Source organism: Acanthopagrus latus, chromosome 15, assembly GCF_904848185.1.
Source record: "Acanthopagrus latus isolate v.2019 chromosome 15, fAcaLat1.1, whole genome shotgun sequence".
NCBI lineage: Eukaryota > Metazoa > Chordata > Actinopteri > Spariformes > Sparidae > Acanthopagrus > Acanthopagrus latus.
In genome coordinates this window covers 21,600,222-21,614,956 of record NC_051053.1, presented here as the reverse complement: position 1 = coordinate 21,614,956, position 14,735 = coordinate 21,600,222, and the positions used below count along the sequence as shown (strand labels likewise).

Sequence of the window (14,735 nt, the reverse complement as noted above, 5' to 3'; positions counted from 1 at the left end):
TGGGGCTTATAATTTCATGGTACTGGATCAGTGAATATTCGATACCCGATCCACGATTTTAAGCAGCATCAGAGGCATTTCCAATACTGTAATCATATCAGAGTGTGACAGAGCATCTAAAGAAACACAGCCTAAAATTTAAAAACTTTTTTATTTTCATGTCACAGCAAACCATGCTGATATAAACTCACATGTATACATACAGCAATGTGGACAAACTAGCCTCTGAGTTTGCATTGAATGTTGCCAAACTATTGCACGCAGCTGTTTCGGAAAGCAAGTAACGCGTTAAAAGCTTATTTTAACATGTCAGCCCTCAATCACACTTCAACTTTATTCACAGCATTATTGGTATTATTGAATATCAAAAACACCAATTATATATTGAGATTAACTGTTTTCCAAGCATGTACTCAATGACTTATCTCAGCCCCTATGTGTAGACATCATGTGACTGTACCAGACGTGTTTCTTTTGCCGCATGTTTGTACAAAAATTAGGATGTTCGGGTGATGTTTGGTACAGTCAACAACAAATACCTACACATAGGAGCTTTACATATGAGCAAGAACTGTGTAAGAAATAAGAAAATTAAATAATATTTTCTGAATTTACAAGTCTTTTCACAAAAATGTACAATTCAAAACCTATGATGCAAATGCTAGAAAAAGAAGGATTCATTTTAAAGGCGCAGGAGGTGAAATTAGCTTTAAAACTGTAATTCAGAGTAAGACAGTGTTGCCTGAGCATGTGCCTGTTGATAATGGGTCTATAAATCACTGTTTCCTGTAAGTGTTTTTCAGAAGACAAGTGTCAAGTCTTCTCCAGGTGTTCGGCACGGTGTCTTCAATGTCCTCCTTGCTGCGCCATTATCAAGAACGCGTACCTGTGTCATCACTTCCTGTCTCTGGGGTCAGCTGCTGCAGGAGCTCCATGTGGAGTTTGACCCGGCTGAGAAGAGGTGCATTTTTCTCAGCGCGCAGCAGCTTGGAGTACACATTCTTATAGGTCTTCAACACCTCCTCATCCTTATTGCTGTAAAACCAAAAAAACAAATGTAAAGGAAAATAGAACTCTGAAAGTTTAGGATAATAGCTTAACACACTTCGATCTTCAATGGCTTTAGAATCTTGCTCACCTTGGTTTCCGTTTCATCGTGGTCATCAGTTTGATCAGCTGCAGCAGCAGGAAAGAGAAACTCGGCTCAAATACGCCAATTAACTTCATTACTTCCTGGAGATTCAGTCCTGAGGTGGGCCCACTGGCCACGTCAAGAGACTCTACTGATTCAGCAGGTTCTGTTTCCCTCAACTGCAGGACAAGGAGTGAAAGGAAAACAGGGTTGTACGTTAGGCAAAGCTTTACAAAGACGAGTAAGTGCAAGAAAGCCTTCTCATCTTCTACTCTGAGACTTACCTCCTCCAGCAGCTCGTTGTGAATCATCTGGAAAGCATGGCGAGTTTCTGTCATGATCTCTATCGCTCCAGTCAGGCTCTTTAGCTTAGCCGCGCTGCTGCTCTGACCTGCGGAAACACGATATGAAACATTACTTTAAGAGGCTGTGGATAGAAATGATCTTATGTTCTCAGATTCCTCAAACAAAACCAAACATCACATCGTTCAGCATGATGAACTCACTCACCTGCCATAGTAAACTCGGCAAAGGCCACCCTCTCCAGCAGCGTGCGGAGCAGCTCGCAGGGGGCATCTTTGAGGCTGAGGAACAAACAGACAGCCTTGCTGTAGTGGAGTTCTGCCAGGCTCCGATGCTGCTTCCTCAAGTGTTCATCCCCCACCTGTCACACAATTAGAGCCAAGAACACAGACATCCTTCAGTGCGTATTATACCGCTTTAAGTCCCTTTTTCTTTACAGAAAATCAGACATTTTTATTTTGGCTTCAATGGAAAAAAAAGGCAAGCTAAGACTGACAAAAAATAAATCAATTTATAGATGAAAGAAAAATACATTTTAAAAATACAATATTGAAGACCAGAAGAAATGACTGCATGCGCATTTAAATTATAAATATTATTTTACATGGTTTCCCACCTGGTTGCGGAAGCAGCTGTGGTACATGGAGGCCAGGCGGTGGTGGATGGTGGCAGCTCTGTACTGGTAGAGCGGCTGACGAGCCGACTCAGTCTGCAGGTCACAGTACTTCAGGGACTTCATCATGGCCTCGGTTACCTCCCGCTCGATCTGGGAAAAAACACATAGACGGAGGAATTTTGCGTTTGATCTCATGCTGAGGTGTTACTGGTCATCATGATTGTGTTTTGGCTGACATAAATGAATCATCAAATTAAGTCTGTATAAAGTAAAGTAAAATATTTCACTATTATGTGTCCAATCTACCTGCTCCTGAGCCTTCCTGGATAATGGAGCATAGTCCTGCAGAAGCGTAGCCAGGGTGAAATAGGTAGTGGACAGCTCCCAGTTCACGCTGTCCCACACTGCCGTGTGGCTCTCTCTGCTCTCCAGTGATCTCATAGCCCGCAAGTAGTAGTCTATGGCCTGGTGTTAAAATCAGATGAAACAGATGAGATGTTACAAGATGAATAACAATGTAGTGGGTAGATAACTTAAGCGAAATTTAAGTCAAGTGTTTGACATGGCACCTTGTTGTAGTAGAGGGCCTCCTCAGGTGAGAACTCCCCTCTGCTCTGGTCGGCTGACATGGCACAGTGAGCCTGAGCACAGATTCTCATTAACCTGCCAGTATTGCACAGCAGCAGGGCTGTGTTGGTCCTGTCCCCAATGGCTTCAAAGTCCTTCATGCCTTTCTCAAAGAAGGCAAAACTCTTCTTCCACATCTCTTGCTCTGCTACAGACACCGACTTCTTCACTAGAAGGAGAGAGAGCCAGTTAGATCCACGGCAACATTCGAAGTCAAGTCGAATGGCAGGTTAAAACATTTTTAGAAGTAGAATGAAGAAATACATTTCCCTATTTCTGCTGTAATTCTCTTAATCTGATGTCTATCAACCCAGCATACCTTCTTTTTCAGTCTGCATGGCTGCAGACTGGTTCATGTAGTACACTCCCATCTCATTGCGGATGTTTCCGAGCCTTTTGAGCACCTGCGTCAGCTGATCTGGGCCATGATCTTTCAGAGCCTCTGAGTCGAGTAGTTCATATGCTGCCTCGTAGCACTTATTGCTAACAAAGAGTGTGTACTCTGGGTCCGTTGCCAGGTCTGTTGCCATGTTGAAAGCTAGACAAGATTTGACAAATAAGTTAAACAATTGCTGAGAACAACTTGAAAAGGAAATATATTATAGGACATTTTTTGGTAACGTGAGCAAGGAAATGGACACTCATTTCAACACCTGAAGCAAGAAAGCCATCTACAGTGTACTTTTAGATATGTATGGCCGTCTCTCTTTACTGACTGACCCTGGCAGCTGCTCTCCCTGTGCAGGCTGTGCAGGATCTCCTGGTCCTCTTTGGTCTGGTAGCTGTATTCCTCCAGGTAAGCTGCTCTGTTGTTGGCATTCTGGGCCAACATCAGCTGGATGTCCCCACAGAGAGACAGGCACTGACTGTGAAACAGCAGCACCTGCGGGTGCAGTGTACCGCTCACCGAACAGTAGGCATCTGGAAGAAACCAAAGAAGAAGAGGTGAGAAATAAATGTGTAACTATTTGAACAATCTAATTCATTTGTTTTTTATTTTCACTATGTATTCTGTTTTATCTTTTCTTTATTTTACATATAACATAAGTAATGTGTACAGCTGGATAAAATATTTTGTTGCAGTATTTTTATTAACTTCACAACAACTACTTCAGGTAAGGCCTGATAGTCGCAGCTCCTCACGGCTGCCCTTGCTCACCCGCACATGCCCAGCATTGCGAGCTGACTGACAAGAATGAATTAAATCCTGACATTTTTCCATGTAACAGTAAAATAACCTTACCATAACTCTGCAGAGAGAGCTTGATGTAGCGCAAAGCTCTTCCGTACTTCAGCAGGTTAGTGGCTGCATCAGACAGGACGTAGTACGCCTTCGAGGCTTTGAGGAAGAGCTGCAGCTTCATGCGGTGCTGCCATGAGCCGGGGATCATCCCCGAGCGTGTTGGATACTTCTTGTCCATCTGTAATGGCCCCGCTGGTGGGACAGGGTGGAAAATGTTTGTCTCACAGTGTTTGCCATAATGCTTACCTATTTCCTGTTTTATTATGCTGCATTATAGTAATCAGCCTTTGATAGAAGGAGACTGACCTCTTTCAAGAAGAAGAGAGATGCCCGTCTCAGCAGCACAGGCTCCATTCGCACTTCTGTCCTCATATTTAAGAGGAATAGGCGTGTTCGGGTCTGCAGCTGGGAGATCACTCTCCTTCTTTATGGTGCCATCCACTGCCTTCAACCCCTGTGTGATGTATATAACAGCAAATATCAATACATTATGTGAGAGATATCATGTTATTGTGCACAATGAACATAAATATTAGTCAGAAACACACCTTAAGTACGTAGCTCAGGACGTGTCTGCATTTCTCCTCCTTGTCTTGAGAGACAGGGAAAGCACAACTGGGCTGCAGTGATTAGAAAAGTGCAGGTTATTCTTTGGTGTTTATGAGCAACATATTTATCTATACATGCCACACAGTTCCCTGATGTCTGTCTGTGTAGAGGAAGAACATCTAGAGAGGCACTCACTCTGATCTGGTGAGTGGATTTGTATTTCTCCGGGACCGACAGCTCCCCTACAGAGCGGATCACAGCCACAGCTTTACTATCATCCTGTGAGCTGTAGGAGTTCTCATCACTGTCCTCTGTCAGCTCTTCTTCCTCCTCCTCCTCCTCCTCCTCCTCCTCCTCTTCCTCCTCCCTGTCTTCGTCGCTATAGCTGTCCTCCGAGCCGCCGGCCCGAAGCGACTCCCCTCCGTCTTCTTGAGGAGGCTCGTCGAGCTGGAACAGCTCTGACAGCATGTAGTGGGCTGAGGCGATGATCTGAACAGACGGGAGATGGAGGAGATCAGGAGAACATCAGGAGGAGTCAGGTTCAATCACATTTAAACTATGGCTTTTGAGATTTAGTCAAGTGGTTTCACATTTTACTTCCCTGCTGTCTAAGTACAGATTGAATATACGACTCCGGAAAATGCAATTTCTTTTTTAAATCCATGCTTACCTGCGGATGCCTCTCCTCATCCAGAAGTTTGACACAGTTTAAGAGCAGAGTCCTGATTGTGCCGTAGTGCTTTCTGTTTTGCCTCGCCTTCAGCATCAAGTTGCTGGCAACTCTGCACCAACAAACAAGATAGATAATAATTAATTTGCACACTTTGAGGACGAGTTGAAGAAAAGCAATTTAGCTTATTTTGTGATCTTTTAAAGGGTATCTGACTGAACCTGTAGTCTATATTACTATAGATTCTGGCTTAACCAAATATTTGAAGCTAATATAAACACGTTACTGGTGAGGGATGCAAGTCTTAAGCAATTTATTCAATCAAGCTGCCTTAACAATCAATTATTATTGAATTACAAATAATATGTGAAATATGTTGGAGGTTATTTTTTCCGTCTCATCAGCCCTGAAATTCAGTTCCTCAAATGTAAAGATTCTCCTGGTTTTCAAAAGTGTACCTGCTCTCCTGAGTCTGTCTCACATACTCACTTGTATAGCAGCACAGCCACAGGAAGAGTGAAGGGATTCTGACATTTCTCTTCTTCAGCCTCCTCACACAGAGTAGTAAGATCATAAAGCTTCACAATGTCACTCCCACTCGCTGTGGATTCAAGAAATAACATGGGAAACCTTCAAGACAGACAAACGCACAGCACAGTGTAGTACAGTACAGACTTACTACAAAAGAAGAATAAAGAATTCCTGTTCACTCAGCTCCCACCTTTGAAGAGCCAGTAGGTGTGACCCTCTTTGGTGCAGTTGGATTTGAGGAAGGAGAGGACGTTTTGGGCGATGTCTTTCACCACCCTCGTGGAGAAAGTCGAGTTCTCCAGGTGAGGGATGTCCTCTGTTTTTATCATCTCGTATTTCTGCATGAAAAACCATGAAGGGAAAAATGACAATTACATTTGTTACCACATTTTCAATAAACAGCCTAAATTGTGTGATTAAAAAAAAAACACATTAACTGCCATATAAGAAAAAAAAGTTTCCATAGAGTAACTATGGAAACATCAAACAGCTGATAATAACACTGGTCTTCAGCCCACAGCCAGCAGTGATTTACCTGAACAATGCCATTGACGTGAAAGCACATGACAAGCTCCGGGACGTTACACATCAGATTGTCAAGCCAGTAGTCCATACCTGTCAGAATGTTGATTGGTTTATTGTTGTCCCTGGAGAACACAGTGAGAACATTAGACGTTAGATTAAGTAAGAATAATAAAGTTGATGAGATAAAAGCATCCAAAAATACATGTCTGCTTCGCTTCCTCAGGTTAGATAAACTAAATTAAATACTGACCTGCCAAAAAAAAATATTGTTACCATCAATAATCACTGTGCTTACTCCCCCGTTTGTCGCCCAATTATTTTCTAGGACATTATGTGCATGTTGCTGACACAGACATCTAAAATAACACCCCAAAACAAGGAAAGAGAACCACTAAATCTAACACAATTAAAATTACATGATTAAATTATCATTCTCTAAATCGAAGTTCATTTCAGACACCGGAGGGAAAGCAAATAGTTTAAAATTCCAACCTGAGTCTCAGACTGACGGCAGGATAGCGACCACCTCCAAAAATAGGCATGTTGGACCCAACCAACATGTGGATATCCTCAAACGTCCACATGATGTTTCGCACAAAGTCGTTTCGTAAACCCTGTCAAGCAAATCACATCAACTAATATTTTAAAGGTGTATGAAGGTCATCATTTTTTTGTCAAAATAAAACACATCATAATATAAAACAACAGAAAAGCACAATGTAATAAAACAAAGTAACCACAAAACAAATAATTCCAAATAATAAAACCACAACTGACAACAAGAATGACAACAGTATCCACGTTATGTCTGTACTATTTACATGTGTAATGTCTGACAGTAAACTGTTCCACATTTCCAACACCCTGTTCATGACAGCACACTGTCTTTCATTATTCAACATAAGCTATGGACTACAGTATTACGCCATTAACAAAATATAAAAAGTTGTATTACCTGACTGTTCTCGCCTTCGTTGAACAGCATGGGGAGGTTTTGCTCTTTGGGTACAGATGTCACCTGGCCCAGAGCAAACTGGCTGTCGATACTTTCCTACACATTTAAAAGTAGCAATACGGTCAGTGAAAGCGTTCTAAACAAAACTCTCACAAACGTGAGTTTAGCTATCACCCTAGAACTGATTCTAATTTAAACTGACATATTTCATGTATTAAACACAGAAAGTTGTGAGTAGCTAGCCCACACAGAACTCATGTTTGACTCCTAATCAAGAAGACAGCCAAGGTGCTCTACCTGTTTTGGTGCATCTGCTTCTTCTGCATCAGACGATGCACTGGTGAAGGCAGTGGGCCATGAAGTATTGAACTCCTCTGCTCCATTTTCTTCCTCCCCTTCATCCAGGTTGTCTGATACAGGCTCTGCAGCACCGTCACCATTTATACTGGTGGAGACAAAGAACTTGTTCTGGGATAAGGCCAGAAAAAAAATGCTCCTTTGTTTCAATAGTTCTAGCAATGCTAAGCTCTCACCTGTAGTAGAGGAACTTTGACAGGATAGCTTTCTGATACCAGTGCTCTTTACTCTTCTTTTTCCTCTGCCACTTCTGATCTATTAGCCGCTGGTAAAACTCTTTCAGCCATGTCCAATCTCCTGTCTACAACACACATAGCAGGGAGAAAACAATCACCTTAACAGCATTCAAATGTACTGCCATGGGGAAAAAATGGGGGAGGGGGAATCTGGGATTAAGTAAAATAAATGTTTGAAATAAGTCTTGCTGCACCTGAGAGGATCTCATGAAGAGCTCTTGAATGTCCAGGTCATCTAATAACAATGTCCTCCCAACGCGGTGAACGGCCATACTGACATGGGACTTGCTGTAGGGAATTTTCAAAAGCTTCTTGATGTTCTGAATGTGACAGGAAACAATGTTAATGCCGGGTGCACTTGCATGTTAAAGACAGAAAACTAAGCTCTGCCACAGCTGCACAAACCTCCGAGTCTGACACCACGTCAACATCATCCCCGATGCAGTCGATGAAATCGTACGCCATGCCAAAACTAGAGAAGAAGAAAAGAAACTTAATCACTACAGGGTGTTTGCAAATCATGATAAGGATTAGGGTCAAACTAATTAAAGATTTGACAATATTCACTGGAAAAGAAAGGGCTTCTGCAGATGAATCACTGTCTGTGATTTAGCCACTGATAGCCCCAAAATAAACACAACATATTGAGGATTATTTCAGCGATGCAGAGAAGTTTTCCAGTGCTTCTTGTTAGGGGTATCTTTGCTTTATTATATATAGTTCTGTTTTAAATATAGTTTTGTGCCATTGGCAATATGTAGAATACGTTGAGTCCAACACACAATCTGCCTAATATGGTTAGACAGTGAGTACCAATCACTCTTCACAAGTGCATTTAGACAAACAGCAGATGGCATCTGCCTCGCAGGTTTCTGCAATCAAGCAGTGCAATGAACAAGACTTTGACTTGTGTCGTCTCACAGCAAAACATATTCACAAGATCTCAATCTGTCATCTGTAGAGGTGTGATGGAAGATCCTGCATCAACAGAGGGTAATCAGGAGTTGGGAGCCAACACAAAATTGAAGCCTATTAATATTAATTGCTGATATTCCAGCCTTGCATGGACAATAAAGTTCTAAAGTTACACACAGTTGCACTGGATTTCTGTTGAATATTAGGCTAACATTACTTTAACATGCTGCAGAAGGGAGGCAAAACACACAGGGTTTTGAAAGCAAACCAAATGTTGGCTTTTATGAACTAACTGGGAAACACAAACTGTTGGTAAAATCTGCTTCACAACGATGATGAACCATGTTAGCCGTTTCCACCCCGAGCTGTACATCTGCAGCCATAGAGAATGCAGCCAGCGCAGCAACAAAATGTAACTTCCAGGACAAAAACACTCTGGGTTGGTGTATGACCTGAGCTGCCAACCCAAATCACCAGTATTTAAAGATCTGATGGTGAGACTGAACAATTGATTATCTTTCTAAACTCAGTTACATTTTTGTTGCCTTAAGCTAAAACTACATCTACAACACATCCTCTACAAAGGCCAACAAAGTTTTATACTAAAGCAACAAATGTCAGTTGTTTTAACAGTATTTCTCTGGATATTATACCTGGAAAAAGGCTTGCTCTTGCTGCTGGACCCTAATATAGTGGTACCAGCGGTGCCCAGCTGGGGGTTTTCTCTCAGCCAGTTGGCAGGAGGCAGCTTCAGGTCCGTCTTCTCCTGCAGGAGGGCGTAGCTGGTAGGAGGTGGGGCGGCAGAGTACTTCACCACAGCACGGCTCTTTATTTCACTGGTGCCTGCACATACTGCAGGATCCTTCATGATAATGAAGTAAAACATCAATAGGTGTGTCAGTTACTATGACCAAGAATCACTGACTAAAGATAGACCGATTCTCAGGGTCAACATTCAGCGTTTTCCAAGTAGCGGCATCTGTGATTTTTCTGTCAGATTGCAGATAAAATAAACTACTTTGTCTCTGAGAGTCCAGCCTGCAACAATTTCTGAATGGTTAAATATCACAATTAACAGCCAATAAACACTGAATAAATTAAATCTGCAAAGTAACTATTGACAAATATCGCTCCTAAATATCAGTTTTCAGTCTCCTTCATTTCTAATAATCTGTATCAGCCACCAAAAGGCCATATCGGTCGACTCTTATCACTGACTGAGGTCTAGTCCCTCTACATGGACCTTCAGTTTGGAAACAACTCATGTTTAGTATCTACAGCTGGGAGTGTCTGGTGAGTCTGTAAATAGATTAGCCACTGCAGCTGGAGGACAGGAAGACATATGGGCTATCATTTCACACTGTAAATGAGCAGGCACACAGTGACAGCCAGTGTAATAGATCCTCCTTGTTGTCAGCGTAGTAACTTACATGTCTGCTGTTCTCTCCCGTGCAGGTAGGGCCACTGACTTCCTCCATATCGAAGGGGAGCCCGGGCTCCCCGTCCCCAGCTGATGCGCTCATACTGGACAACACGGCTGTTCAAACCAGCTCACACTGGCGACCTCTTGACAACTTCACAACCTATCCATAGCTCTGACAACTCGCACACAATCTATACATTAGCTAGAGAACGAGCGAGACGACTCAAACCTGTCAATAAAGTTAGAGATGCCCCTAGTCTGCTAGCTTGAGAGGCTAGCTCCTCAAAAGAGCAACGCTCACTCGAGGAACTGTGAAAAAAAGAAGTGTAGGTTAGTTTCACCACACGGTTGTTACATTAAAGCGAAACGACACTCACACGAGAGGCCGTTTTTGGTTCGTTAAGCTTAGTAACGTGAATGTTTAGCCCTTATGTGTGTAGTTAAACGACCCTGCAGCCTCTCCTCTGTCTCTCTCCCTCTGCTGCCAACCTGACAATCTGTTGTTGTCAGTGCACACGCGAGCAGCAGGCGGACAACAACTTCCGGTTTTGTGTAAGAGAAAAAAAACTCCAGCACTGCTCTTTTTGTTATTTCGACGGCCAGAATTAGAAAAAAATATATGCAAGAAACATTTTAATATTTTTTAACGTAGAATTTAAGCGCGTCACTCCTAATTTCCTTCAGCTAAAACGACTTATTGAGAAAAAACGAATGAACCGGAAGTACTTTCCCCTCTATTGGATCATCTTTCTAGAACAGTTGAGCACATTCGGTGGTATTTTATTTTGAAATCCAAGCGTATAAACTTAATACATGTTGTTAACATTTTGGAAAGGGTGTTTTCTTTCCTTTAAATTGTCTATAATACTCAGTGTGTATTACAGACAGACAGCTAAAACTGATGTTTTTATTTTGTACCATTAAATATCATTAAAAAATGTTGTCATCCCCAGGTTTTCATTTCATTATGTTTTTGTATTTTTGTATTTATTTATTTATTTATTTTTACAATATTGTGTCCTATAGAGGTTCATTTATTCTTATTCATTATATAATAATATTCATTCATTTATTTTACCTGCCTACAGCTTTCAGGTGGATACAATGGAGTGCACGTTGTATATTATATTATATTATATTATATTATATTATATTATATTATATTATATTATATCAGTGGGGAGGGGATTAGATAATGGTCGGACATATGTCGCAGGCGGGTGTCAGGCAGCTGACTGATCAGGGAGGAGCTGTGAGTCCTGGCTGCAGCTCGTACAGTTCATTTTAGTGCTGATGGCAGCGGTGTGACAGTCAACTCAACCTCGTCAAAAACAACCAGAAGGAACAGAAAACACAGCAAACGGGCCGCTTTAAGACATTCACTGTAGACAAACAGGAGTTTACAACGATGGGGAGCTGGAAGAATCACGTTCGCGGTCGACTTCAGCAGAGAGACCTGGCAGAGAAAGTTCCGTTCCTCGGCGTCTTCTCCAGCTGTGAGCGTAATTTTCTTATTTCAGAGTTTTTAATGAAGATGTTCACACTCTGAAATACTTCTGGCTGTTTTCCTTCAGTGTCTCAACTAGAGGAACGTTTTGAAGTTCGCGAACAGTTTCTGGATGATGTTCAGACAAAAAGGTGAGAATTTGTATTGACTCGATTTGGATGCACAAAAACTTAACATCAGTTTAGGTTTTTTGTTTGTTTGTTTTTTTAAATGTGTTTAAATATGTACACGTTTTTTTTTCATTCCTAGATTAGAACGAGGTGGAGTTGAAGTTGGTAAAAACACCAGACTACTTCAGCTCCAGCTGAGAGAGAATGAACACCTGGCAGAGAAGGTGAATCCAGTGAAAAGCACCACAGCATCAGTCTCTGTTCTAAGACAAGCTTTCAGAGTTGAAACAGCAGAACATCAGAAAACAGAACTAGATGTGCCTTTTACTTTGTAAAATCACAGCAAGTGAAATAAACTTAAGTAGTCTTCTTTTGTTGTGAAGGCGATGACCTCTGACCTCATGAGATCCTCCCATTAAACACAGTTAAATCAGTTCATGTTTTGCTTTTTGTCTCATCAGCTGTCTCAGACCGTCTCTGACCTGACCACCGTCCTCTATCTGAAGGAGGCTGAACTGCAGTACTGGCAGTCCCGGTAAGTCAGTCCAACAACCATCAGCGTGTACTATACTTCATCCATACTTAACAAAATTGAGTATAATCTTTTGAGATTTTAGAAGAACAACGACAGCAAGTTCTGAGTTTGTTTTATTACTTCATTAATATTGTAAATGTTTGGATGACTTGTCCAAAACTACGTAGTGCCCCTTTAATGCGTCACAACAATAATCATCAAATAAACATTATTCTGTGTAATGAGTGCTTTTACTTTTGGTAACTCAAGTTTATTTTGATGCTAATACATTAATTGAATGCATGGCTTTAAATGGTAACGATGGATGTCTGTACTCTGGTAGAGCTGCTTTTACTCAAGTACGACATCTGAGTTCTTCCTCCACCTCTGCTGCATATGACAGTTTATCATCACAGGGCCACGAATCATCCACTGTGCTTGTGGCATCTACTGAAAGGCCCTGATGAAGATGCATAAATCCAGTTTATGCCACTTGTTACCCAAAATCCAACATCTAAAGGTGTTTGAAGTAGCAATACCCCGAGCCAATCAAAGCCCTTAAATCACCATTTCATTACTTGGCTGTTTCAGGGTGTCCCACTACCGTCAAGAGGCACTTACTCTGGCTAAAGGGAGCAACACCCTGAAGGCAACACTCTCGGAGTTTGAGTACACTGTAGAGTGTCAGACCAAAGAGTTGGCAGCACTGCGTGCCGAGCAGAAAGGACTGAAGGAAGCATCAGCAGAAGCTTTAAGAGAGAAAGAAGAACTCCTGCAACGATGGATGGGGGAGAAGAGCGAGGAGGCGGACCGGTTGAACAAGTACAACGACATGCAGGAAAGGTGAGAGAAGTTGAGCAGTACGATTCCTGTACAACTTAAATCCTGAAAATGAGAATTTAACTGCATTCTTTAAGATCTGCGAGTCGTCGTTGATTACAGCTTTTTACCAGGTGGCAACGTTTGGCCAAGCAGCTGAAGAAGCACCTCCGGAAGGAAAGGGGTGAAGATGTTCCCATGGTGACGGGTTCTTCTTCAGAGTAAGAGTCCACCTTCTCTTCAAGATATCGGTGCATAATCAGTAGACACAAACAAACTGCTAAATTATTTCAATTCTGCACACACCTAGTAGGCACCGAGAGCCTTGATCGAGACGAAGTGATGAGGTCAGAGCAAAGAGAGCTTCTGATTGGTGAATTGATGAAGAGATCAAGAAAGCGCTAATGACACTAATGAAGGCAGATTGGATGAGGCTGCACTAAACTTGTGACTACAATATTTCTAAATCCCTTAGCTACTGCTTTTCATCAGGACCCTAAAATCAATTCTCTACAGAAGGACTGAATGATAACCTGTGTAACCTAAAATATGTTCTTTAACCTATTCATCATGCTCGTGTTGTCCTCAGGGATCAATAAAACCTCAGAGATACACTGGGGACATTCAGACCACAACTGTGTCTGAGCTGCGGCAACAGTGTAATATTCCCACGGGACCCTGAACACATCACTCATCAGCAGCAGCAGGATTAACTCGCATGTGACCTCAGAACAATGAACAGAAAGAGACCGCTTACAACTGGAAGTGTTGTGAGAAATGGTTTCTGTATCTCTTGTAGTTTTTTTCTTTTATTTGCCTGAAATATCAGATTGTCTAAATACAAAATTGTTTTGTTTTTTTTACTTCGTTAGAGTGCCTGATTTAAACAACATTATGTAACTTTTCAAACCTCAGATAACACGTTCAGAGTAGTTTGGGTCTTGTAACAGGGTGAATAGTGTCACTTGTTTTTGCACTATGTAACTCCTTCAGTGAGAGTCTAGGATCACAGCGTTACATGTTTACTTAAACATACAAGTTTTCAACACTTGATATTGTTATGATGAGTTTTGTTTGTATTTACCACGGTGGTGTCACACTCAGAGACTGTAGTGGGAAACCAAACTGCATGTGTATATGAGAAGAATTCAATAACCCTTACAGCTAACTTTTGAAAAACATTTTAAATATTTTGAAAAAGTCAAATATCTTAATATGATGGAAAAACAAACTATCCCAAATTAATGTGTTACTCACACTTCATAGTAACCATCATTGATAAATGGTAAATTCACCAGCAAGTATTTATTGATGATGGGCATTATAGTGCGTTAGCTGTTATTGTATAGAAGTGTGTGTATGGTGTCAAAAGAAATAAAGTTATTTATGTGCTGATTTGTCACTCTGTAATTTATGAGAGAAACTTTCCTAGATTGAAGTAATTCTCAAACATTTGACCTCAGTTTAATGTTAGCGTACTACAACAATCTTACATCAGTTGAATTGCCGAGCTCCTGCACAAATACTGTGTGGATAAATTGTCCCTGTTAAAAAGAAAAGGCAGGAAAATCTCACAATGTATATATTTTTTTTAAAAAGTCTTGATATTTTATATTTGCCAAAAAATATTTTTTATGTTTTTTCTTTTGTTTGATTTAAATCATAACCATTTCTACCTTTCACTGTCAGAAGTCCTGTTCCAC

General features: G+C 41.3%; 2 protein-coding genes across 3 annotated transcripts; one reads left to right on the top strand and one right to left on the bottom strand.

The window, feature by feature from the left end:
* Window positions 1-132: 132 nt before the first annotated feature.
* Window positions 133-14,669, bottom strand: edrf1 (erythroid differentiation regulatory factor 1). 2 transcript variants are annotated; one of them, XM_037123099.1, is made up of 25 exons: window positions 14,526-14,669; window positions 9,313-9,521; window positions 8,150-8,216; window positions 7,939-8,064; window positions 7,685-7,809; window positions 7,449-7,596; window positions 7,152-7,247; window positions 6,689-6,810; window positions 6,207-6,318; window positions 5,862-6,009; window positions 5,630-5,741; window positions 5,141-5,252; window positions 4,666-4,959; window positions 4,470-4,541; window positions 4,228-4,375; window positions 3,922-4,113; window positions 3,399-3,599; window positions 2,998-3,216; window positions 2,621-2,847; window positions 2,358-2,516; window positions 2,052-2,201; window positions 1,643-1,796; window positions 1,417-1,523; window positions 1,139-1,311; window positions 133-1,035 (listed from the first exon to the last, which is right to left on the bottom strand). In XM_037123099.1, exons 3-25 carry the CDS (start codon window positions 8,207-8,209, stop codon window positions 873-875), a joined length of 3,420 nt encoding a protein of 1,139 aa, XP_036978994.1. In that variant the 5' UTR covers window positions 8,210-8,216; window positions 9,313-9,521; window positions 14,526-14,669; the 3' UTR covers window positions 133-872. The 2 variants fall into 2 exon arrangements, with proteins under 2 accessions (XP_036978994.1, XP_036978992.1); XM_037123097.1 differs by lacking the exon at window positions 14,526-14,669 and adding an exon at window positions 10,090-10,993.
* Window positions 11,275-14,427, top strand: si:ch1073-143l10.2 (uncharacterized protein LOC565165 homolog). The gene is made up of 7 exons (XM_037123105.1): window positions 11,275-11,578; window positions 11,657-11,720; window positions 11,839-11,923; window positions 12,161-12,234; window positions 12,805-13,056; window positions 13,167-13,253; window positions 13,622-14,427. The coding sequence occupies exons 1-7, from the start codon at window positions 11,491-11,493 to the stop codon at window positions 13,629-13,631; spliced, it is 660 nt and encodes a 219-aa protein (XP_036979000.1). The 5' UTR covers window positions 11,275-11,490; the 3' UTR covers window positions 13,632-14,427.
* Window positions 14,670-14,735: the final 66 nt, after the last annotated feature.

Coding starts and splice junctions, on each gene's coding strand:
- edrf1 (XM_037123097.1), bottom strand. CDS start 10,182: ATGAGCGCATCAGCTGGGGACGGGGAGCCCGGGCTCCCCTTCGATATG. Junction 7,810..7,938: donor TCTTCATGAGATCCTCTCAG/GTGCAGCAAGAC, acceptor TGTGTGTTGTAG/ACAGGAGATTGGACATGGCT. Junction 1,797..2,051: donor ACAGCTGCTTCCGCAACCAG/GTGGGAAACCAT, acceptor ATTGTGTGACAG/GTGGGGGATGAACACTTGAG.
- si:ch1073-143l10.2 (XM_037123105.1), top strand. CDS start 11,491: ATGGGGAGCTGGAAGAATCACGTTCGCGGTCGACTTCAGCAGAGAGAC. Junction 11,721..11,838: donor GATGATGTTCAGACAAAAAG/GTGAGAATTTGT, acceptor TTTCATTCCTAG/ATTAGAACGAGGTGGAGTTG. Junction 12,235..12,804: donor CTGCAGTACTGGCAGTCCCG/GTAAGTCAGTCC, acceptor TGGCTGTTTCAG/GGTGTCCCACTACCGTCAAG.